General features: G+C 37.7%; 2 protein-coding genes across 2 annotated transcripts in view; both read left to right on the top strand.

Moving 5' to 3' along the window:
• Positions 1–9,568, top strand: part of LOC129091625 (zinc finger protein 385C-like) — a 38,251-nt gene extending 28,683 nt beyond the window's left edge. The window contains exons 4-8 of the mRNA XM_054599315.1: positions 3,947–4,130; positions 7,379–7,747; positions 7,837–8,039; positions 8,564–8,662; positions 9,220–9,568. Of these exons, the coding sequence (XP_054455290.1) occupies positions 3,947–4,130; positions 7,379–7,747; positions 7,837–8,039; positions 8,564–8,662; positions 9,220–9,450 (1,086 nt within the window). The 3' untranslated portion in view covers positions 9,451–9,568. The remainder of the gene's footprint in view (positions 1–3,946; positions 4,131–7,378; positions 7,748–7,836; positions 8,040–8,563; positions 8,663–9,219) is intronic.
• Positions 9,569–12,816: 3,248 nt separating this feature from the next.
• LOC129091127 (dnaJ homolog subfamily C member 7-like) lies at positions 12,817–22,612 on the top strand. Its single transcript, XM_054598612.1, has 14 exons — positions 12,817–12,909; positions 16,482–16,570; positions 16,866–16,990; positions 17,142–17,255; positions 17,405–17,479; positions 17,883–18,001; positions 18,155–18,308; positions 19,028–19,192; positions 19,347–19,438; positions 19,529–19,602; positions 19,712–19,858; positions 19,951–20,106; positions 21,006–21,107; positions 21,213–22,612. Exons 1-14 carry the CDS (start codon positions 12,839–12,841, stop codon positions 21,248–21,250), a joined length of 1,521 nt encoding a protein of 506 aa, XP_054454587.1. The 5' UTR covers positions 12,817–12,838; the 3' UTR covers positions 21,251–22,612.
• The last annotated feature ends 588 nt before the right edge of the window (positions 22,613–23,200 follow it).

Genomic DNA, 23,200 nt, shown 5'->3' with positions numbered 1-23,200 from the left:
TCACTGCAGGAAGGCGGAAAATACCTTTGAGCACTCAGTTCTAATCTGTCTGTCTGTTTTCTGCATAATGTAGTCATCAATAATATAAATTGAAAGTAGTGTTGAATCAACATTATCTCACTTTACTCACTGTGAGACCCTCTTGTTTGCTGTCAAACGTCCACATATTTGCAACATATTTAGAAAAATTTTGCAACCTAATGGTCTATAAAACAATCTTGAAGCAGGCTATTCCTCTTATCAGTCCAATCAGTATATTTCTCCAGCTTCCATTTTCTTAATCGACCAGTGGGTTCCTTAAAGGTAACTCGTCAGCTAGTTCTGTTGCTTTTTTCCTCCTTATCACACCTCCCCATTCATATTCATTTGGCTCCCACTCCTATGGACTTCGTTTATACATATTTGCATTTATATTGTTAGGAGGAACCTGGTTGAATGACAATGACCCTTCTTTTGTGAAAACTTCCAAGAAAGCAGGACACTGGTGGGAGCACATTATACAACCCTTACTTCCTCATCTGTCTCTTTCTCTCTCTGCGCTGTACTTTTGGACAAACAGTGATGCTGTAAGGAGTCTGTTTTCTAGCTAACAGGCTCTCTCCTCCTCCCCTCTGTGTCACCTGCAGCTGAGCTGAGGGTGCTGGTTTACCCAGGAGTTGGATGCCAGGTTACAGGCAGGTACCAGGTCCCAGCAGGGGGCTGCACTGAGCGGCTGGAATTTGCACTTGACAAAGAAAATTAACTAAAGGAATAGTTCAGAATATTTCAAGTCTTTTCATATTTTATACTCACTGCTTGTGTAGTAGATACAGAAGGTTTCATTTTCACAGTCATTCATGATTGGACGCCCAGCTTTATTGTCAATGTAGTACAGATAGAGGTAACAAAATGCAGTTCAGCATCAATCCATAGGTGCAAAAAAGAAGTAAAGTGCAGAGTAATGTACATATCTATAGTGGTAATATTAAAAAAAAATGGTGGGTAAAATATATGCAGTATGAACATGTGCAGCGGTAACAGTGGGCAAACAATATGTTGCAGGTATAAGGAAAAATATGGCAATGCAAGACATAAAAATAATTATGATAAAAGCGATTCATTTCTTCCAGAATAGAGTGCTTAATTGAACTGAACGAGGACTAAAAAATGGAAAGCTGGATTTGTTTGTTCAGTATGAAGACCAAGATGGATGGCTGTGAAAATGATATCTACTTATATTACACAGCCAACGGTGCGCATAAAACAGGAATGGACTTGAAGACTTTCAAATTATTCCTTTAAGGATGCTAAACTCACTGAAAAAAGCATGGACGATTCAAGCCTGAAGGTTCACACATGATATTCTAATTCTGCTGCCCTTTTGCGGAAAACAGTTGTCGCTATCTCTGTATGAAGAGTTTGGGCATCAGTGGTGTGAGAATTCATAAAGCGGCTTGAATCGAGGTCAGCAGAGGGCCAAGCAGTCCTGACAGTCTCTTTGAGGTGTCTTTAACTGAGGATCTTTTATTTGACATGTTAATCTCTTGTGAAGTTACTATGGTGGAACATAGTGGACACATACTACACTGGCTAGCCAGATAGTCTGGTAGTATGCAGATGAGAGCAGACTCAGACCTTTACCTCATTTGAAATTCATGCTGAATGATTAGTGTGCACTGACATTCAACGTAGCCAAAGGGGCCGTTCACCCTTTGCTCTGTATCCCCCGCCACACACTTTGATCCACGGTGGTTCCCTTTGTTTGTGTAGCAGCCTGAGCTTAATGCAAAGTGTTGATGGGGGAGACTCGTACCCAACCACTTCATGCACAAAGTCACTAAAGGATCACCTCTGCACACTCAGCTCGGAGGTTGTACTGTGTACAGTGTGTGCCTGGAAACTGGATAATTTGAGCGATGACAAATTATCTAACAGCCTGGTGTGAAACTAGATACTTGAAGCCATGTTATGCTGTTCAAAACTCAGACTCTCTGTGGATTTAGTCATGCACTTGTGTCTTTCATATACCGAAATGCACTAGCGCGGCAAAAATGTGTGCTCTTAAAGGCTTGAGGCTGGTTATATTTTATTTTTTACTTATTGTTAACAAATCCCATCAAAAGAAGAAAACCAAGAATTCCCTATTACATTGCATTTCCCTACCTTATCTGTAATAGTGAAGCCCTTTCATTCCTATGTTAATGTTTAAAATGTGTCACTAATAATATATGTAGTTGACTTTTTTTTTTAAAGCTAAACAGCCTAAAACAGCTGGTTACTGTCATTTCTAGCATATCACTGAAACAGGGACTATTTTCAGTGGCACATTAATACAAATGTGGTGCTCTAGTGAGTTTTTTTACAGCACCAGCATGGTACATGTGGGATTGATTAAAAATGAATTACCGTGCCCATATCCATGTAATGAAGGAACATGCAGTATGACTCATTTGTGTATTTTTAGTAGTTTTTGGACAACAATAGAGGCTCTATGGCAGAAGAACAATATCAGGCTTTGGCTACTCAGACTATACTTGTAAGTAAGGTCAATCAATGTTATTTTTGGTGTTTTCACAGGATGTATTGACAATAAGAAAAATAGAAAATATTACCAGACCTTTCCTTTATGACTTCTTCTTGTTTTGTTCACTTGATGTCATTTATAGTTTGCTCTTGTGGCTGAAGCTATTTTAACTTTTCACCCTCCGGGAGTAGGCTATAGGCCTTTTTTTTTTTACAGAGTCATGAATGATGACATAATTCTACATAGCTGCTTCAGTTTCTGGACCCTGGTAAGAAGCATGCTGGCTCACTGTCACACTGTCAGGGCTTACTGGGACACCTGAATAGCACAGAGCCATATTTAATGTCATTAGTAACACTTGTGCTGTTCCTACAATGATAATTAGACATGCCTGCTGTGAATAAGGCCTATTTACCCTAATATATTTAATAATCTATAAAAGAGTTAAACTTTTAATTCAGTATTAAACATCAAACAGGTATTTTAAATCAAAGCACAAGTTGTACAATTTAAGGAAATATTACAAATAATAAAAAATAACCAAAGGTTCACTCCCCAGCTCCTCTCAGGGCTTTTAACTGCCTCTCAGGTCTTCATCAGCAGGTGGAGTTTGCTCATTTGTCATGAAGATGGCTCAGCAATAGAAAATGTTCTGAATATTAAGCACGGCTGCTGTAGAACATATTGTGCAGATCAATTTTGTTGTAGAAACAAAGCAATCAGCAATCTGCTACCTTATTTCTTCAATATTATTTACTTTATTGCTTTTTGTTTCCTGAAGCTAAGTAGAGCATATAAAATGTATAGATTTGCTGTGTTGTATGGAGATATTAATGTGCGTATGGATTACCAGATACATTTGGTTTGCTTCAGTTGTTTTGTTTCACTGTTGCACTTCTACTTGCTGGGTCTTGCTTTATCTACAATCATCTAGAGCCATTTTGGGCATTGCCCCAAATGTGTTTCCTCTCACAACAGAGGAAGGCGCAGGGGTCATTTTGTGTTGCAGGATACGCACACAGGCCATTTTGTGTCACAACGAATCAATCAAAAGATGAGCCAGTGAGCTCAGAGGATGGTCATGAGATGCCATGAGCCCAACTGATGCTCATTTGTGCACAACCGTGACAATGATGATGATCAAAATGGCAATGTGACTCTTCCTCCAAGTCAAATGCTCGATCGCATAATTTATCCCCGACTCCATGGAAGCATGCAAAGCCAGAGAGATGGAACAGATGGAAAGATTACAGTTTACTGATTTCATGCTGTCGTTCATTAATTTAATCATGTCAGTGATTCTGTTCATACACTCTTTGACTTTCTCCTCTGTTTGTTCTGCTCGTGTGTGCATATGTCCGTGTGTGTGTGTGTGTGTGTGTGTGTGTGTGTGTGTGTGTGCATATGTCCGTGTGTGTGTGTGTGTGTGTGTGTCATGGTCAGACCCAGGCGGAGGCCCACTACAAAGGTCACAAACATGCTCGCAAGCTGAAGGCCTTGGAGACTCAGAGGAACCGGCAGAAGAATGGTCACAGTCCGACAACAACAGGAAAAGACAGAGGCCGAGAGAGGGGGATGATGGGAGGAAGATCGGTGCCCATAGACTCTCATTTGAAAGACGTAACAGGTATAAATCTTTCTCTATTTAAAGGCGCCCCATCCTCTGAGTAATTAGTGGTAATTGGAGAGACATAAGCACTAAGTCTTGGGTAGCTGCCACTCAGCTTGCTAATTACCAGCTATTACCTGTCCTGCTATCATTGGCTCTGTCAGATAGGTAATTACTCCCATCAAGCAAAGATGAGAATCCTTAAAGAGATGCTATTTGAAGAGAGATGTAGTGGTGTTGCTTACTTTTAGTTTGATTTTAGTTGTAAATCAACAGTGGCTCAACACAACTCCCACTCACAGTTTCTTGTTCATATTGTGAAATGTGTTGTCGCTTTGCTAATGGACATGACAAAGTGTTTTAGAAAATTATGGAAAAGGGCCCAGAAAAATGAGTTGTTTGCCTACATATGGTCAAGCCCTACACCCCCGCCCGACCACTTCGCTCTGCTGCCTCGGGGCGACTGGTTGCCCCGTCGCTCAGAGGTCCCTGCGGCCGATCCACCCGGTCACAGCTTTTTTCTGTCCTGGCCCCTCAGTGGTGGAATGAACTCCCCACTGACGTCAGGACAGCAGAGTCGCTGCCCATCTTTCGGCGCAGGCTGAAAACTCACCTCTTCAAGAAGTACTACCCTGAGCCTTCCTCGTAGCACTTATTGCATTCGTATCAGTTCGCTGCACTTATTGTATTCGTATCAGTTCGCTGCACTTATTGTATTCGTATTCGTTTATTGCACTTATTGTATTCGTATCAGTTTGTAGCACTTATTGCATTCGTATTAGTTTGTTGCACTTATTGTATTCGTATCAGTTCGCTGCACTTATTGAATTTATATTCGTTTACTGCACTTATCCTATTCGTAGTAGTTTGTAGCACTTATTATATTCATATTAGTCTGTTGCAATTATTGTTTTCGTAGTAATTTGCCTCTGCACTATACTTTTGCTCTGGTTTATGCTTTAAGATGCTTGTTTGAGAAAGGAGATGCACTTATGACTTCTGGTGACTAGTAGTTCTCTTGAATACCTATGTTGAATACACTTCCTGTAAGTCGCTTTGGATAAAAGCGTCTGCTAAATGACTGTAATGTAATGTAATGTAACATATTTTCTTGTCGATCAGACTAAACAGGAGTAGATTAAAGTGTGGAAAGGTAGAGGCAGACAAGACCAGTCAAAGAGGAATCACTTATGTAACGCCAGTAGAAAATATTAGCACAGCTGGTGCACAGAAATGAAAGTAAGTTTCTCTCTAATTGCAAACCTATTTATAAAAAAATGACGTTTTTAGTTTAGATGTTGGAATTTAAATTTAGCTAGTGATTAAATCACTTACACAAAATAATGGACTTCTGCACTGGCTTCAAAAGATAAAAAAGTGCTTCAACTTCTTAGGGACTACTCACTTACTTTCAATTCATCGAAATCAAAACAATTTATGTTAACTGTTACGTTTATGAAATTTAAAACACAAAGTAAAAAAAGTTGTCTTGCAAAACCTCAAATTTAAAAAGCTGGAACCACAAATATTTGTCGTTTTTACTTGTTGAAAACATCCAAATGATTAATCAAATAGGAAAGTTGTTGCCAATTTTATTTTATTTCCTCTAATAAATCAATTTATAGTTTCAGCTCTAAAAGCAAAACAAGTTTGCAAAAGCTTTGAAAATAGCCTTGCAAGTTACTTTGGTGCCCAATGCAGACAGAAGAAAAAGAATAAGTGTAACAAAGTGGATTCAAAGTATTTTGGTGAAAATTTGAAGTTATACTGAGAATAAATGCTGAGGACCAGGTTCCCTTTTGTCCGAGGTATAAACTGAAGGCCACCAATTTTTTATATTTATTTATTTAAATATTGTTGTGCTAGCTAGGATATGCCCTCCCTGTCCTTATGCACGTGACCTAGCTCTTTACTTGTCTTTGTAATTGTGACAAAATGCTGAAGACATGAGTGTCTTTATGGGAAGCTGCAGCCCTTGATCCTTTACATATTCTTAATGTTCTAGCTATTGGTTCTTCTGCATAATTTCCTACACAAGAGCTGCTATGAGAGAAACAACCTTGCTATCTTTTACTCACACAAAAAATGTCAGCCTCTTCCTTTCTTTACTCTGTCTAGCTTTCCTTTTAATTATTGATCCCCCCCCCTCCCATTTTGTTCCAGAACCTATCAATTTCCGTCGAACCCCATAATGATAAGCTTGTTACATTCAGCAGTTGCCATGGCTTTTGATTGATGGTGACAGAGCGAGCTGCAGCAGAGGGAGCAAACAATTGACAGAGAGACCAAGGAAGAATGATTGAGATGGCAGGAAAAAGAAGGAGAAGATACCAAAACTAAAGAGAGATGATTGAGCAGAAAAGAAAGTAGGCGAGGAAAAGAGAAATAGAATAACAAGATTATATGAAAGAAATAGAACAAAGAAAAAATGAAAGGTCGGCTGAACAAAAAGCCCGATAAGAACATGAAGGAATAGAGGATCGCATGAGTCAAGCACATCTATTCATGAAGTGATTGTGTGGAGTTCATGTATTGTTGTGGCATTATAGAACTGTGCATCAACCCAGTGTCGGTAGCTAAACTGAACCAGCAGAATTCTTTGATTTTTCCGTTTAACAGAACTTTATTTATACTTGTTCAGGTAATTGTATGCAGTGTTGAATGCTTAAATCTTTATGAGCAGTATATAAACATTTAAAAACTGATTATAACATACTATAAGTGTTTATTAATATAATTTCCATCAACTATAACTCCTCCTTAGGGCACTTATAAGTGGAGGCTGGTATATAAACATTATAGTAAAACAAAACTGTAATAATACATTAGTGTCGTCCTATGACGAATTGGAATTGTTGACTAATACCGCATAATAATAACACTCATTATATACTATCACAGCCACATTATTGTGTGTCGAAAACTATTTCTGGAATGTTTATGTACTGATTATGAATGCTAAAGTGTTACCAAAAAAACTTGATGTGTGTTTACAACCATAATATTGTCAAATACCCTAAATGTTTTCATATCAGTAAATAAATACAAAATTCAGAAAATACAAAATTCTTGCCTGACTTTTCAAGCGGCATTAAATTGAAGTAGCTATAATAAATACTTGTATTCTTTGAGAGCACCAATTGTCATCCACATAATAATGTGACCTACGTTTTTACTCCTATTCTTATCCAGATAAACTACCAAGAAATCTATCATTTTGCAAAACCAATTCTAAATTGGCTCTATGTTTATTCATCTGTCCACAGGCCTATGTACTTCTTCTAAACCTGCACAGCAGCAACCGGAAAACACCCAGGAAAGCTTGATGGCACCCACCACGCCCTCACAGCCTTCACCCACAGACTCCTCTTCACTCCGTTCGCCTCAGCTCTCCCACGAAATCTCCCCCGGCTCTCAGCTCAATGATCTACCTTCAGACAGCCCGCCTGTGGAAGGGTGCAGCCTGGCCACCGGTTCATCTCCACACTCTGGCCCTCAGGGGAGCAACACAGGAGGTGAGGAGATGGTGAAGTTGGAAGAGGCTAAAGAGGCCAAGGGCGACAAAAAACCTCTTCACTGTCCTACGTGCAAAGTGACGGTCAATTCCAGCTCACAGTGGGAGGCTCACTGTAGTGGTATGCGTTAAAATACTACTGCTATTTCTTTGTTAAAGTTAGTAAGTTTATGACTCTAACATACAGTCCTCTTGGTTTGGCTGAATCAGGCTCTAGGCACAAACAGATGCTTGATGGTCACCACAGCAGCCAGTCACAACGCAGGGTCAAGATGACATCATCGCCCAGGCCCACCAGCCGAATTAAGCAGCGGATGGGCAACAAGACCAGGGCGGTTGTGGGCGTATCCAGCCAGCCGTTTCACTGTGAATTGTGCCAGGTGTCAGTCAACTCAGAGACACAGCTGAAGCAGGTATGTGGGTTTATCCTGTTAGAAGAAATGTGACTAATTGTACTACTCACTAAACTGCTGACCACTGTAGAACACTCTTGTCTTCCTCGTAGCACTTACTGTATTCGTATCAGTTCGCTGCACTTATTGAATTCGTATTCGTTTACTGCACTTATCCTATTCGTAGTAGTTTGTAGCACTTATTATAATCGTATTAGTTTGTTGCAATTATTGTTTTCGTAGTAATTTGCCTTGCACTATACTTTTGCTCTGGTTTATGCTTTAAGATGCTTGTTTAAGAAAGGAGATGCACTTATGACTTCTGGTGACTAGTAGTTCTCTTGAATACCTATGTTGAATACACTTCCTGTAAGTCGCTTTGGATAAAAGCGTCTGCTAAATGACTGTAATGTAATGTAATGTAATGTAGAAAATCAAAAATTTGTATTCCCTTACCTTTGTGTTGTCAATGGAGAACTAAACGGTTTGTTGGCTGTCAGGACTGTCCTGAATGATTCACTTTATATTTCTTGTCCCCTTTCTAGCACATGAACAGCAGGAGACACAAAGAGCGTTTGGCTGGGAAGCCTGTCAAGGCGAAGTTCACACCCTATAATAAACTACAGTCCAGTGCTATGTTAGCGGTGAGAATTTGTCACACACACACACACACACACACACACACACACACACACACACACACACACACACACACACACACACACACAGAAACATTTGAACGAAATGTCACAACAGATACACATACTCAATAGATGCAAATGGTAAACCAATGGCTGCTTAGTGGTTGATAATATGGATATTTAAACAGCAACAAAGTGCCTCTGTTTAAGTGAAAACCACCATTTTGGATTGCTATTCAATTTTGTTCCTGGTAGCTTGTGATACTAAAACCTCTGACTTTTTAAATAGTGCCATCATCAGGCCAAAATGTCACCTTGTACAATTCTTTGTTTTATGACCAAATCCAAAAACCTGCACAAATAAAGACTTTCCCATGTATCTTTGCTGTGCTTAATCTGTAGTGCTAATTAGCTAATGTTAGCATGCTAAACTAAGATGTGAGCATGGTAAACATTCTGCATGCTTAGCATCAGCCTGTTAGCATTTAACAGCTTTACTAGGATGGTTATAGACTCTTAGTCTTGTTTAGACTGAATGTGCCTCTTGTCTTTGCTGTCAGACTAAACTGGCCCTGCAGAAGCAGCTATCTAAGGCCCTGCCGGCAGGGTTCCTGACCAACCCCCTCAATCCTGCTGCTTTGTGCAGCATGGCCTCTGGACCCTTGGGGCTACGGCTGCCTCCGGGTCCCACAGCCATCATCCATGGTCCACTGATCAGCCCCACCCTCTTCAGGCCTGCCCCAGGACCTCTGAGGGCCACACATGCACCTATTATCTTCTCTCCTTACTAGCAATGAGCCAGTCTATGCTAGAGGAGCTACAGTAGAGTAGACCTAACCTAGCCAAATCTGAACTAGCAGAAAAGCTTAGCTTGGTCGCTGAGGACAGAGCACGGAACACCCTGAGGGACACCAGTTCACTGTTATGCCATGATGGCAGCATATCAGCATGTCAAGTTTGGCAGGTTCAAGTCATAAGAACAGTATGCACAATCCCCTGGTGATTATTACAGTGCAGACTGACCGGTGAAGGACCATCGCTCAGCTGTTTCCCCTCAACAAACAAGTGCATGTTCCCCGGAGTCTGAACCCCTCTGGAAGCCATAATGACAAGCATTTTTTTGTTTTATTTATAGGAAAATAGTAGAATAATACACTAAAGTGTGTAAATGTTGTGTTTGTTGCCAAAGTTCGTTTAATTTCCAAGCTTTCTAGTTGTACTCTAAGAACAAGAACAAGTACAATACTTAATTCCTGCGTTCGTCTTCATAGCCAAAATCAAGGAAATCCAGATTGAAAGTGGCTATTACCATACAACCACCCTCCACCAATGAAAAAACGAATGAGATCCATAGCTTTGGATTGGTGAGGAAATTGCTTCTCAACAACTGTATATCTTTACAGCCATTGTCTGATATGGATCCCTTCTCTTTATGTTAGATAAACACATACTTTCATATTTTTCTCTGTGATTTTCTCTCTATCTCTCTGTGTTATGAGGTGACAATCAACCACTACCCTGATATGATGCCAAGAATACTGCCATATTGAGACAGACTACATTTAATGCATAAAATTAGATAGTTTCGTTTAAAGTTATAAGATTTATGTGGATAAATAAGTTACGATTTAGCAACAACTTGATGCTGTTTGTGCAATATGAAGACAGGCTAATATGTGCTATTCCCCAAATTTTTAATTATTTATTTACAGATATTTAAATGTATCTTTGTAAAATTGTTCGTTTTTTTTATAGAGCTGTATTAAAGAACGGTCTTTAGAAATCCTCTCCCACCTAATTGTGCTGAATCATCCTAAGCAATATGTGTTTTTTGAAGTGTCACCTGGTAAAATTAATGACAAGTGTAACTGTGCATCAATTGCAATAATGTAAATGATTATGTGCTAAAAATGTCAATACTGTATTCTATATGAACTTATAAATAGTAATGTTTTTTACACAGTTGTGGTGTTTCTTTCTTCATATGCAAATATTAGTACCTTACCATTCATTGTAAATATACAGTGAATATAAGCTTCCATCAGATATGAATATAGGTATGGAAAAGGACACTGAAAGGTCTTTGATCAAAACCTTGTATCATCAGTATGATTCTGTTCTTATATCACATAAATCAAAGGTCAGTGAATATAATTAGCCAAAGAAAAAAATATACATTTATATTGATCAAAATGAATGAAGTACAGTTTATCTTGTAAATTGTGGTGAGTCACTGAAAAAAACACTGACACACTGTTACAAGCAAAGTGACACTTCAATCCTTTTGCCAGACTGAAACACTATATGGTGTATGAGTAAGAGAAAATATAACACAAAACACCAAGTGGTTGATAATATATCCCCCACACTGCGTATACCCCATACATTGTGATACTTGTATGCCATCTAGTGGTGCTGTGTGTGCAAGAGCAAGATAGGATCACCTGTAGATAGGCAGGGAGATGTCAGTGCACTAATATGCATTTATATCAATATAAAACAACTAAATTACGAATTTGAGTAGTTACCATGTTTTTCATAATAATGGTAGTACACAAAATTGAAAAGTCATCTAAATATCTTTATTTTTGATGCACCAACCCATAATCAGCTTTAGTTTTTCTTGATAAAGACCTGATACTGGATATACATTGTTGTGTTTGTATGTTAACACAGAGCACTGTGCTATGCTGCCTTCTTTGACTGATGTTCAGTTGTAATTAGCACATTTTAGGAGGAGAATAACTGTAAAAACTGATTGAATGGGGTTATTTCAATGCAAAAGGTGGCAGAAAATATTTTTAGCTTTTTATATGGACATTAGCTTATAAATATTCACAATTTACAAGAGCATGTCCAATTGTTCATTTGTCATCATTTTGCCCTCTAATTCCTGGCAAAAGCAGCCTGGTCACCACAAACACATACAAGTATGTAGAGCTTCAGGCTCTCTGGTGAGATAACTGGATGTAAGTTTATGATTTAATGGAAAAATGTTATACAAGCAGAAGCTTATGGGATGGTTTCAAATGGAGTTTAAGTCAGGCGAGGTTTGAAGCAGTAGCACATTATACAAGTTATTTTTATTCAGTTTTTTGCATGTGTGAGAGATTAAATAAAACTATTAGCCTCTGATTTGAATGAATACAATAAAAACACATTTTAGATACAAACCCTGCTTTATGAAAGTCATATTTAAATACAGTACCAGTCAAAAGTTTGGACACACCTTCTCATTCAACTACTTTGAAGAATCTAAAATATAAAACATATTCTGGTTTGTTGAGCATTTGTTTGTTTACCACATAATTCCATATGTGTTCCTTCATAGTTTGGATGTCTTCAATATTAATCTACAATGTAGAAAAAAAAATAAAGAAAAACCATTGAATGAGAAGGTGTGTCCAAACTTTTGACTGGTACTGTATATATAAAATAAAAAAAATATAAAATAAAAATAAAGAAAAACCATTGAATGAGAAGGTGTGTCCAAACGTTTGACTGGTACTGTATATATATAAAAGAAAGAAATATCTAAAATAAAAATAAAGAAAAACCATTGAATGAGAAGGTGTGTCCAAACGTTTGACTGGTACTGTATATATATAAAAGAAATAAAATAAAAAAAAAATAAAGAAAAACCATTGAATGAGAAGGTGTGTCCAAAAACTGTATATTTGACTGGTACTGTATATATATAAAAGAAAAGAAAAAGAAAGAAAAACCATTGAATGAGAAGGTGTGTCCAAACTTTTGACTGGTACTGTATATATATATAAAAGAAAATAAATATATAAAATAAAAATAAAAATAAAGAAAAACCATTGAATGAGAAGGTGTGTCCAAACTTTTGACTGGTACTGTATATATATATAAAGAAAAAAATATATAAAAGAAAAAGAAAAAGAAAGAAAAACCATTGAATGAGAAGGTGTGTCCAAACTTTTGACTGGTTCTGTATATGTTATATGTCATATAACATATACAGAACCAGTCAAAAGTTTACATGATTTGTTCATATAACATATGTTATATGACGTTTTACTTTTTTTTTTTCTTCTGGCCTAGTTTCTCATGACCTCAAAAAAAAAAAAAAAAAAAAAAAAAAAAAAAGAAAAGCTATCCGCGACTAGTTCCCGGAAATGACGTCAGTCCGCGTTCGTCCTTTCCAGAAAAAAAATGGCGGCTGTTGACATCGACGTGCCGGTGGACACAGAAACTCAAATCGGCAATCCGGAGGCCATGGAACGGTAAACATGAAATTGTCCACTGGGTTTATCTGTTTGTTCTGCGTGTGTAATGTGAGAATAAAACGTGAGTCTCTGAATGAACTCAAATCCCCGTCAGATGACAACGACGCGACCCGCCTGGAGAGAAGCTAACGCGGCTAGCTCTGTAGCGGGGACGCGCACATGTACCGTCAGATCAGCCTCCAGTGTGTTCACCTTTTATACCTTTTATACCTTTTATAAATGGCAGGTAGGTGTGGGTTTAGTCTGTCAGATGGCACACCTTTTGGGTTCGTCAAAGTCACACACCTGAACGAGTTCTTCGTCATGAGCGACGAGCTAACACAGGCAGCGTCGAGAGACACGCTCGGCTAATTCACAGCTAATCCAAACACACGCTGGATTTAAGTCAAGGTGGATGTTTGACTTGGTTTGCTACGGACGTATTTATAATAATAGTAATGATAGTAATAGTAATGATGATCTGAGTGCAGTCTGTGAAGTCGTCTGTGGGTTCCCTCTTTCTAGAAAGTTCCACAAGAGGCTCACTGCTCACTGCAAACCATCAGAAAGTTTCTATACGTCTAAAACGTTCTGGTATTTAAATGTGAGGGTTTAGATCATATTAATGCAGCATTCATATTAATTCAGCTCTCATATTAATTTAGCTCTCCTATTAATTCAGCTGAATTCAGTTCTCCTATTAATTAATTCAGCTGAATTCAGTTCTCCTATTAATTCATATTAATTCAGCTCTCATATTAATTCAGCTCTCATATGAATTCAGCATTCATATTAATTCATGAATTCAGTTCTCATATTAATTCAGCTCTCATTTGAATTCAGCATTCATATTAATTCAGCACTCATATTAATTCAGCACTCATATGAATTCATATGAATTCAGTTCTCCTATTAATTCAGCTCTCATATTAATTCAGCTGAATTCAGCATTCATATTAATTCAGCACTCATGAATTCAGTTCTCATATTAATTCAGCTCTCATGAGTTCAGCTCTCATATGAATTCAGCATTCATATTAATTCAGCACTCATATGAATTCAGTTCTCCTATTAATTCAGCTCTCATTAATTCAGCTCTCATATTAATTCAGCTCTCATGTGAATTCAGCATTCATATGAATTCATATTAATTCAGCATTCATATTAATTCAGCACTCATATGAATTCAGTTCTCATATTAATTCAGCACTCATGAATTCAGTTCTCATATTAATTCACCTCTCATATTAATTCAGCGCTCATTAATTCAGCACTCATATTAATTCAGCATTCATATTAATTCAGCACTCGTGAATTCAGTTCTCATATTAATTCACCTCTCATATTAATTCAGCGCTCATATAAATTCAGCTCTCAAATGAATTCAGCTCTCATGAGTTCAGCTCTCATATGAATTCATATGAATTCAGCTCTCATATGAACTCAGCTCTCATTAATTCAGCACTCAGGTAGGCAATCATCCTTGACGGTACATTTTACATTTTATTGGTGTCCGGTCAGCTGTGTTACATAAGTAAAGTTTACAACACAGTCCAGTTGTTTAAGATATAATCGTTTAATAATTTTAAGTTAAAGGCAGGGTTGGTAATGATGAGAAACTAGGAAAAGTATGGTAGATTATAAAAGTTATCCAACCCCAAAAAAACAGCCTAAGCGTAGAAAATACATCAGTAAAATGCAAAGAGTTTGGTGAAAAAATTAGCTGTTTCTATCAATATTTGAGAGGGAGCTTAAAACATTTTCACTCTGCCATAAAGGTCAGTTGAGTTCCTCTTGATGATGCTTTATCCTGGTAACCGTTGTGTACTTTAATATTAAAATAAAAGTCCAGACATTTAAACATAAAATATTTTAAATTGTTTCAATTACTTTGAACTATGGGTATTGGTAAAATTTGGTTCATTTGAAAGATTTCAAGAAATAAAATCATGACATTGCATTCATTTTTTTTTTAGTCTGTTCATTTGCTCAGACGGTTGCGCCGCCTGACATTTTCAGGGTTTGAGATGCCAAAACATAAAAGAATATATATTATTTGAATGTACTGAAAATGTGTTCAAACTCAGTAGCTTTTATTGAATGAAATGATACATGTCGTTAATCACTAAAAAATATTTTAAAAGAATATAATGGGCTCGGACACAGAAATATGGACGTCATGTCATTGACCCACGTACAACAAATTAAGATATTGCTTTTAAACTGTACAAAATTCGAAATATTTCCAAATGACAATGAACTATGTCGTCATTAGTGGGTTTATTTTTACTTGAATGACATTTCAAGTAAGTACTATGGTTTCCCTGTTCACTACTGAATCCTGAGTTGCCTGCTGCCTTCAATATGTTTTATTCCAGATAACAGGCACTGCTGGATTGTTCGTGCTGTATTTGCAGATGGCGAGAGATATGTACACTATATAGATATGTTCTTCTGTGAAATTTAGTTAGGCCAATTCCAAAAAATTGGAATCTAGTCTCAACTTTTGTACAAAACAAAAGGCCGTTGCCCTTTAAAACATGATTTGCGGTTACAATTAACAGTAAAGATGAGCAAAAGATCATATGTACTATATTCATCTCTTAATCTTAAAATAGAAGTCTTCAGATAACATCACAACGCCAACGGCTCTTTGCCAGTGTTCGGTTTGTCTGTTCTTTGATACTTTCAAAAAATGCCAGTTCAACATGGCTGACTACGTATAAAGGGCCTGTTCCCTATCTAGATATGATGGTCTCATTCTAAGCCAGTCAATTATTTACTAATAAAAACATAGTTAGGAATATTATATTCCATGCCAATATATTTCCCCATATCCTACACACAGGACCTTTACTCCCTCTGCATACATTCTTTTGGAATCATAGAACAGTTTTACTTTTATTTTTTATTTAGCAGCATGTGAAATTAACATATGTTTAAGAGAATACTTAGTTTTGCTTCTACATCTTTTACAAAGCTAATCCGTAAAGCAGCCGTGTGGCCTTAATACTATAAACCAGCCTTGCAAAGGAATGTTTTGCAGAACTCCTGCCTAGAGGTCGAATTTTCTTCTGCCCACAACCTTAGTCAAATGTGTTTTTTTGGTTAAAAACACTTACTGATGTCACTGAGTGGCAAAGCCCCCATAGCAACACTTTTAAATGCTTCAACACACAGAGAGCAGCACAGCAGCAGCCTTGTGTGAATCAGCGTTCCTCTACCCTTTAACACTTGGCACTTTTTGAAAGGTAACTTCCACTGCTATGTTTAGTACTGCAGCTATCAGGACTGCGTGTGCCCTGCTCTGCTGTCCCAGTTCCAGGTGTAACGCAGCACAGCCCAGTCCTTTCAGGCACTGCCTCATTTGCAAGAAACTCCCTGATGGATACAAATGGATACCGGCTGGACTGGCTGGATGACAATTACTAAAGCAGTCATATTCTGTACATCTTGGATTAAGGAGGGCTTTAATTGATTGACTGATTTATTGCGTACAAGTTGTGTTTTTATATTGTATCTTGTAATTACTGAAATCTTGTTAAAACATCTGTTCCAACTCAACTTTGGTTTCTGTTTTCGCTCTGCAGTCAGGCTGAAGGCTTCAAGGAGCAAGGAAATGCATTCTACAGCAAGAAAGATTACTCTGAGGCTTTCAACTATTATACCAAGGCCATCGGTGAGATTACCACTAATTACTCTTTACCTGGTGACCAATCTTTGTACATACTCTCCTGTTGAGAAATGCAGACGGTCTCCTCTTGTCACACCTCCTAGCAAAACAAATAACGGCAAATTTTCTATTAACAACCGAGTCAAGACATGCTCCCTCAATGTACCTAGAAACTTTATCAATCTTGACTGCCATTTGTATGGATGTGCAATATAATTGCACATTTATTTTAGTCTGTACCCACATCTCAGCTTGCCTGTATGACATGTTTTTTTTATTTTTATTATTCTTTTATCTCAAGATGTAAGCCCCAAAACTGCCAGTTATTATGGCAACAGGGCAGCCACCCTCATGATGCTCTTTCGCTTTCGAGAGGCTCTAGAAGATTCCCAGCAAGCTGTGCGGCTGGATGACTGTTTCATGAAGGTCGGTTTGAACATCATCTTCATTCTCATTATTGCACGCCACTTATTGTCTCAAAACACCCAGCTGCACCTGCAGAAAAGTGCATAACATGTAGAGTCTTTTTTTTTTTTACACTGTCCTAAGAAGGAAATGTGCTCCTCCTGTCCCGCAGGGTCATCTACGTGAGGGCAAATGCCACTTGTCGTTGGGAAATGCCATGGCGGCTAATCGCTGCTTTCAGAAGGTTTTGGAGCTGGAGCCCAGCAACAGAGAGGCCCAGCAGGAGGTGGGGGTCACCTGAACTTTTACACAATTTATTTCATGTAATTATTGTATAAGAGTGCCTTGACTTACATACTAAGCACTCCTGCAACTCAAACTGGTCTGTTAACATTTTAAACAAAGTGTTGATAGATAATTGTTGTTGCATTTTAGGATAAGACTGCAGCGACTCTACTGGAGTACGAGCGAATGGCGGATGTTGGCTTTGTAAAGCGGGATTTCAGAACGGTACTTTACACCCATTCTCTTTTTTCACCAAACTCTCAAACGACACAGCTCCATCTTAGTTGTCATGCAACATCGAATGTAATTTACGAATACGCTTTTGGTTTGTGATAAGCAACAGATTTAAGCACAATTTACCAGATTTTCCAGTCATCTCCATTTTTATGAAATCCTATGACTGTCAGTCAATAAGTGTCTTTAGAAGTTAGCATCCTATTTACATACTTATGTTTACACTTTGAACAGCTTCTTTGACTGGGAATTCAACATTTGTTACATTGAAAAATATTGAATATTGAATAAATAATTAGCTTTTAGAAAGCTCCAAATATCTCCATTTCTTTAATGAATGATTGTGGTGCTGGAGTGTAACCGGTATAGTGACGTGGCTCTTGTCCTGATCCAGGTGGTGTACTGCATGGACCGGGCTTTAGCTGTGGCTTCTGCCTGCCACCGCTTCAAAATCATCAAGGCCGAGTGTCTGGCTCTGCTGGGACGCTATCCAGAGGCTCAGTCCGTAGCAAGGTAGGAACAGCTAGTGGTGGGTTCATGGTGTGATGGTTTTTCTTGAATAATGTTAAGATTTTATAAAATACCACAGAGTCTGCTTTAGTAACTGTCCAATAAAAGGATGGATTTGGTTTACCCATTCTTCTTTAACAAAACGTTCTTTTACAGTGATATCTTGCGAATGGATTCCACAAACGCAGACGCTCTCTACGTCCGAGGCCTGTGTCTCTACTACGAGGACTGCATTGATAAAGCTGTTCAGTTCTTTGTCCAGGCTCTACGCATGGCACCTGACCACGAAAAAGCCCGGCTAGCCTGCAGGGTAAGTTGATCATATCGTCGTCTTCTTTCTCATTTCAATGGAAGAAGAAATAAAAAGACACGTGGTTGACAGAGGGTGGTGATTATCAGGAACTGTGATAACAGAATTTGTATGAGGATTTTTATTTGAAACTAGTATTTTGAAATCTCTAATATGAGACAAATGTCTACAAAAAAAGATATACAACCCAAACTGTGTGACTTATTCTGCCGGGTGTTGTAATGTTAGACATTTGTGTTTGGATACGGTGCAACTTATTTTCAGTTTTTTTATTTCTTAGCTTTTTGCAATAGCTCATCTGTTACGGCATGATATAAATTACAAAGGCAAACACAAAACATATAAGCAACATGCTCGCAAAGACTGTAACAAAGAAGACTGATGGCAAGTTAACGCTGAGGCAAACAATGTTGAAAAAATATTCATTGGAGAAATGAATTTGTAATGTTTGTTAGCCCTGAGGTACAGAAACAATGCATTATAGTGAGAAACACTGAATGTTATCAGAACTTCTGTTTCGTTTACAAGAAAACTCCACAGAGCACCTTTTTTAAAAAGACTAAAACAAATGGACAAAAACACATCTGTTCCTACAATTCTTACAGTTTAAATGGCGTGACAAGGCAGCTTAACACATCAAGCACACGGTTGGAGACATGCGTGTGAGTAAATGTTAAAAAAAGCAAAGTGATCACTTTTTTTTTCTCTTCCAACATCAGAACGCCAAAGCCTTAAAAGCCAAGAAAGATGAAGGCAACCAGGCATTTAAGAACTGCAACTATGAAGCCGCCTACCAGCTGTATACTGAGGCCCTGACGATAGACCCCAACAACATCAAGACCAATGCTAAGCTCTACTGCAACAGAGCCACAGCAGGAGGAAAGGTAAAAGACCACAAATCAGCACATTACCAGTCAGAGACGTTTGATCTATTATGCTGTCTGATCATTTGCTTCAAAATAGCGACCTTGCATAGTGCTTGGGCTATTTGTAGCTCCTCAGTCGGTTCACTGGCATTAACTTCTTCCTAATCAACAGCTGAAGAAACTTAATGAAGCCATTGAAGACTGCACCAGTGCAATCAAGCTAGATGACACTTACATCAAGGCCTACCTAAGAAGAGCTCAGTGGTATGTTACGCAGTCAATATGAGTTCATTTTTCCTAATTTGTGTGTGCAGTATTGAGCAGTTTTAGACAGTGACGTTGTCTGTTCCATAGTTACATGAACACAGAGCAGTATGAAGAAGCTGTACGGGACTATGAAAAAGTTTACCAGACTGAAAAAACATCAGGTAAGCTGTCACTTTTCTATCTCCTTTTTCGCACTTTTCTCCTTTGTCTTTATCCTTACTGATACTATAGCTGGTCAGTTTTCAACACACTCGCATTTTATTCCTCTAGAACACAAGCATCTGCTGAAGAATGCACAGCTTGAGTTGAAGAAAAGCAAGAGGAAAGATTATTACAAGGTGCTGGGAATCGGCAAGAACGCCACCGAGGACGAGATCAAAAAAGCCTACCGCAAACGGGCCCTTATGCATCACCCAGGTAGACCTCTTAGTCTTCGCACAGACGTGCAGGAAACCAACTTTGATTGCATTTGATGTTTTTTTTATCTTAATTGTATTATTGTCTTGCAGACCGCCACAGTGCAGCAACTCCTGAGGTGCAGAAGGAGGAGGAAAAGAAATTCAAGGAGGTTGGCGAGGCCTTCACTGTGCTCTCCGACCCAAAGAAGAAGATGCGCTACGACAATGGACATGACCTGGATGAGGAAAGCCACTTTGATGGCGGAGGTAAATGCTTTAAGTGTATTCTTCAGATTAACATTCAACCCTCATTAGTGGGATAAAAGAACATTTTCACACACGCTTATTTTAAAGGAATGCATTTCAAAACATGGTGAAATGCTTCCTTAAAAAGTCAACTATTGGGTGCTTTTAAAGAACAGAAAGACTCTTTATTGATGACTCAATAGCCCTTTTTCACTGCAGACATTTTGACTTGCAGGAAAAGTTCAGTTGTAAATAATAACGGGAATTCTTGCTGTATTCCATTTAGCAGCTTTGGATTCAGGGTCATGGTATTGTTCATGTTATCGATGCAGAGTTTAAAGACAGAGGTTTTGCACTGCAAATATTCAAAAAGTTGTCATCAGATCAGCGGTGTGTCCTAAAGAATCCTCTTTTTTCCGACCCATGTTGAAATGTATGAAGAGAAAGACTTTGCTTCTCTGTAATCTGTGGTCAGTGACAAAGTCAATCACTCAAAATTAGCTAAATCCCAAGCCACTACAAAAAGAATACATTTAACTGCGACCAAATTAACAATTAACAATCTGATTAATTGTCTAAATGACATAAAATAGTGTATAAAATAGGCCACAATATTGTACACAGAATATCATGACATGCATCATGACTTTATTTTAGAATTGTATCTATATATTTCAAGCTTTGGTTGATATTCAAACGTTCTTTTCATTAAATTCCATTAAAAGTCTTCTTGCTGTCGTGTGGTTCCTGTTTCTCTCTGTATTATACATACATACATACATACATACATACATACAGTATTGATGACAGTCTTAAAATGAATGTAGAGTATGTCAAAAGGCTTTCTTTTCCATCGTGTTCTCCCAAAAGCTCGTCATGATCAGCTAATAGCAATGTATTTGCATTTGCTTTCTCTTTAGATTTTGATGCAAACAACATCTTCAGGGCTTTCTTTGGCGGCCATGGTGGAGGAGGAGGAGGAGGGGGAGGAGGACAAGGATTTAGTTTTGATTCCAGTCCAGGTATTTAGACATTCAGTTTAGACATCATTTAGTTTATTTAAGAATAGGAAAATTTATCAAAGAAAGTTTATGATATTAACTTGCATCCTTTTTTCCCCCCCAAAGACTCTGGACCTGGAAATTTCTTTTTCCAGTTTGGCTAAAGTGAAAGAGCATGCGGGAAAAAGCAGCACTGCAGTGGACAAAATCAAGTTGGACCCACAGTCACCTCCTGATGCCCATACTCCCGGGTGTCCTGCAAAACCTCCCCAATATTCTTTTTTTCAAGAGGTTTTTGATTATTGCATTCACTCCTAAATTTACTCAAAAACAGTGGGAAGGATAATTCAGAGACTTTAGTTAAGAATTAACATTGTAAATAAAGAAGTGCTTAAGAAGTCTTTTTTTTAAGAGGGTTTGGATCAGTTGATAAGAGCATGTCCCTGTTGCCAAAATCAAAATGATATTAGATGAAAAATCTTGTAAAACTGCCTCAACCTTCATAAAGGTGACCAGTAGTAAAACAAAACAAAAAAAAATGCATTGGAAGTTTAAGCATCATGGTTGATTAGTTTTAGAAGACATAACATGGCATATGTTTTTATGGTTCTCCTGGGACAGCAGCTCTCTATAGAGCAAGAGTCAATGTACTGTGGAAGTTCAATGTCAAAACTGACCTCAGGACAGCCTGTTTAGGACAATGCTGGTCTCTTGCGAGTGTGTGTTCAGGTTTTATTGGCTCATTTGCCAAATATAGAATCGATGTGCAGGGTTTTCGTTTTTTTCGTCTCCATGCTGCATTGTATATTTGACTCGAATGTAAAACTGTTTTGTGTCCATAAATTGTTTTCTCCTTCAGTCTTCCCTCGGTCTATTTATATTTATTGTACTGTATATTCTAACTTGTATACAGCAGAATGCCAGTGTTCATTGTCTTCCTCCTTTTTTAAGAGATTAATTTGTAAATGTTTACCACATTTTCCTCTTTTTTCTCAGATTGTTCAATGTATTTTTTCTGAAACAGGCCAAAATCAGCGCACATAACACCTACAGGTTTCCTTCTCTTGACAGCACCGGCCACACATCTGTCCCACTGTCCCAGTTTAATTCAAGTGGTGCCTTACCAGAATGAAATAACCTTCTTGCAGTAAAACCGAACTCAAGAACTGCAGAGCATGTCCTATTTGCATAAGGCAACAGCTACATGTGTATAGTTTGTTTGTTTTTCTTACACAGTACTTTTTTCATATCTGCCCAGTGACCAAAATTTAAATTTGCAAGTGAACTCTTTCTCCCATCAAACACGAAACACTTAATTCAATGCCATCCATCCATACTCGTCATGCACGTTCTATCAGTACAGCCCTTCCCCTACTTGTTCCACCTGTTTTAATGGGGCACTGGTCATAGGTTGGAAACTTCTATTAATTGTTCTCTCACTGATCTATGTATCGTTTTTAAAACTTGTCAAAGTATTAACAAAATGCTTTCTTATTGCGAAAATAAAGGCTTGTCTTTTACTGTAATGTTGGTCGTTTTCCTCCTTATATTTATTATAGTTAACTGAGTAGTTTTATGCTTGAAAACGTTTGACTAGCATCGCAATTCTGTTGAAAATTTAAATATATTTGTATTTATTTTTTACACTAAAGCACTTTCTAGTAGAAACCCAAAATAAATATTAATGTAAAAAATAATATGTCTCCTTTAAGGAGAACTTCTTCCAGCACGGTCTATAAATTCCTATAATAATAAAATATGAGATAAAATCTGACAATTACAACAATATAAAGAAAAATGACCCCAAAGTAATATGAAAAGTAAAAGTCCGTTTTTTTGAAGATTTAAAAGAAGAAACGCTGTTCAAATAATATAAACAGTGCTACACTGGTAATTTATTGATTGTATCCATTATGCGTTAAGCTATTTAAGTTCTAATTTGTGCTTTGTTATCTAAGTCAATAAATAATTGTATTCATGATTGTTTTTCTTGACCTACAAACCTTAAGAGTAATTTAAAAACCTGGAAATAGAAACAATTTTATGCAAATTCCATTCTTATGTTTGAAGTTTTTTTATCTACTTTTATTATTAATTTTACTGTAAAGCACTTG

This window comes from Anoplopoma fimbria, chromosome 5 (assembly GCF_027596085.1).
Source record: "Anoplopoma fimbria isolate UVic2021 breed Golden Eagle Sablefish chromosome 5, Afim_UVic_2022, whole genome shotgun sequence".
NCBI lineage: Eukaryota > Metazoa > Chordata > Actinopteri > Perciformes > Anoplopomatidae > Anoplopoma > Anoplopoma fimbria.
The sequence above is the reverse complement of the archived record's forward strand: the minus strand, read 5'-3'. Positions and strand labels throughout refer to the sequence as shown.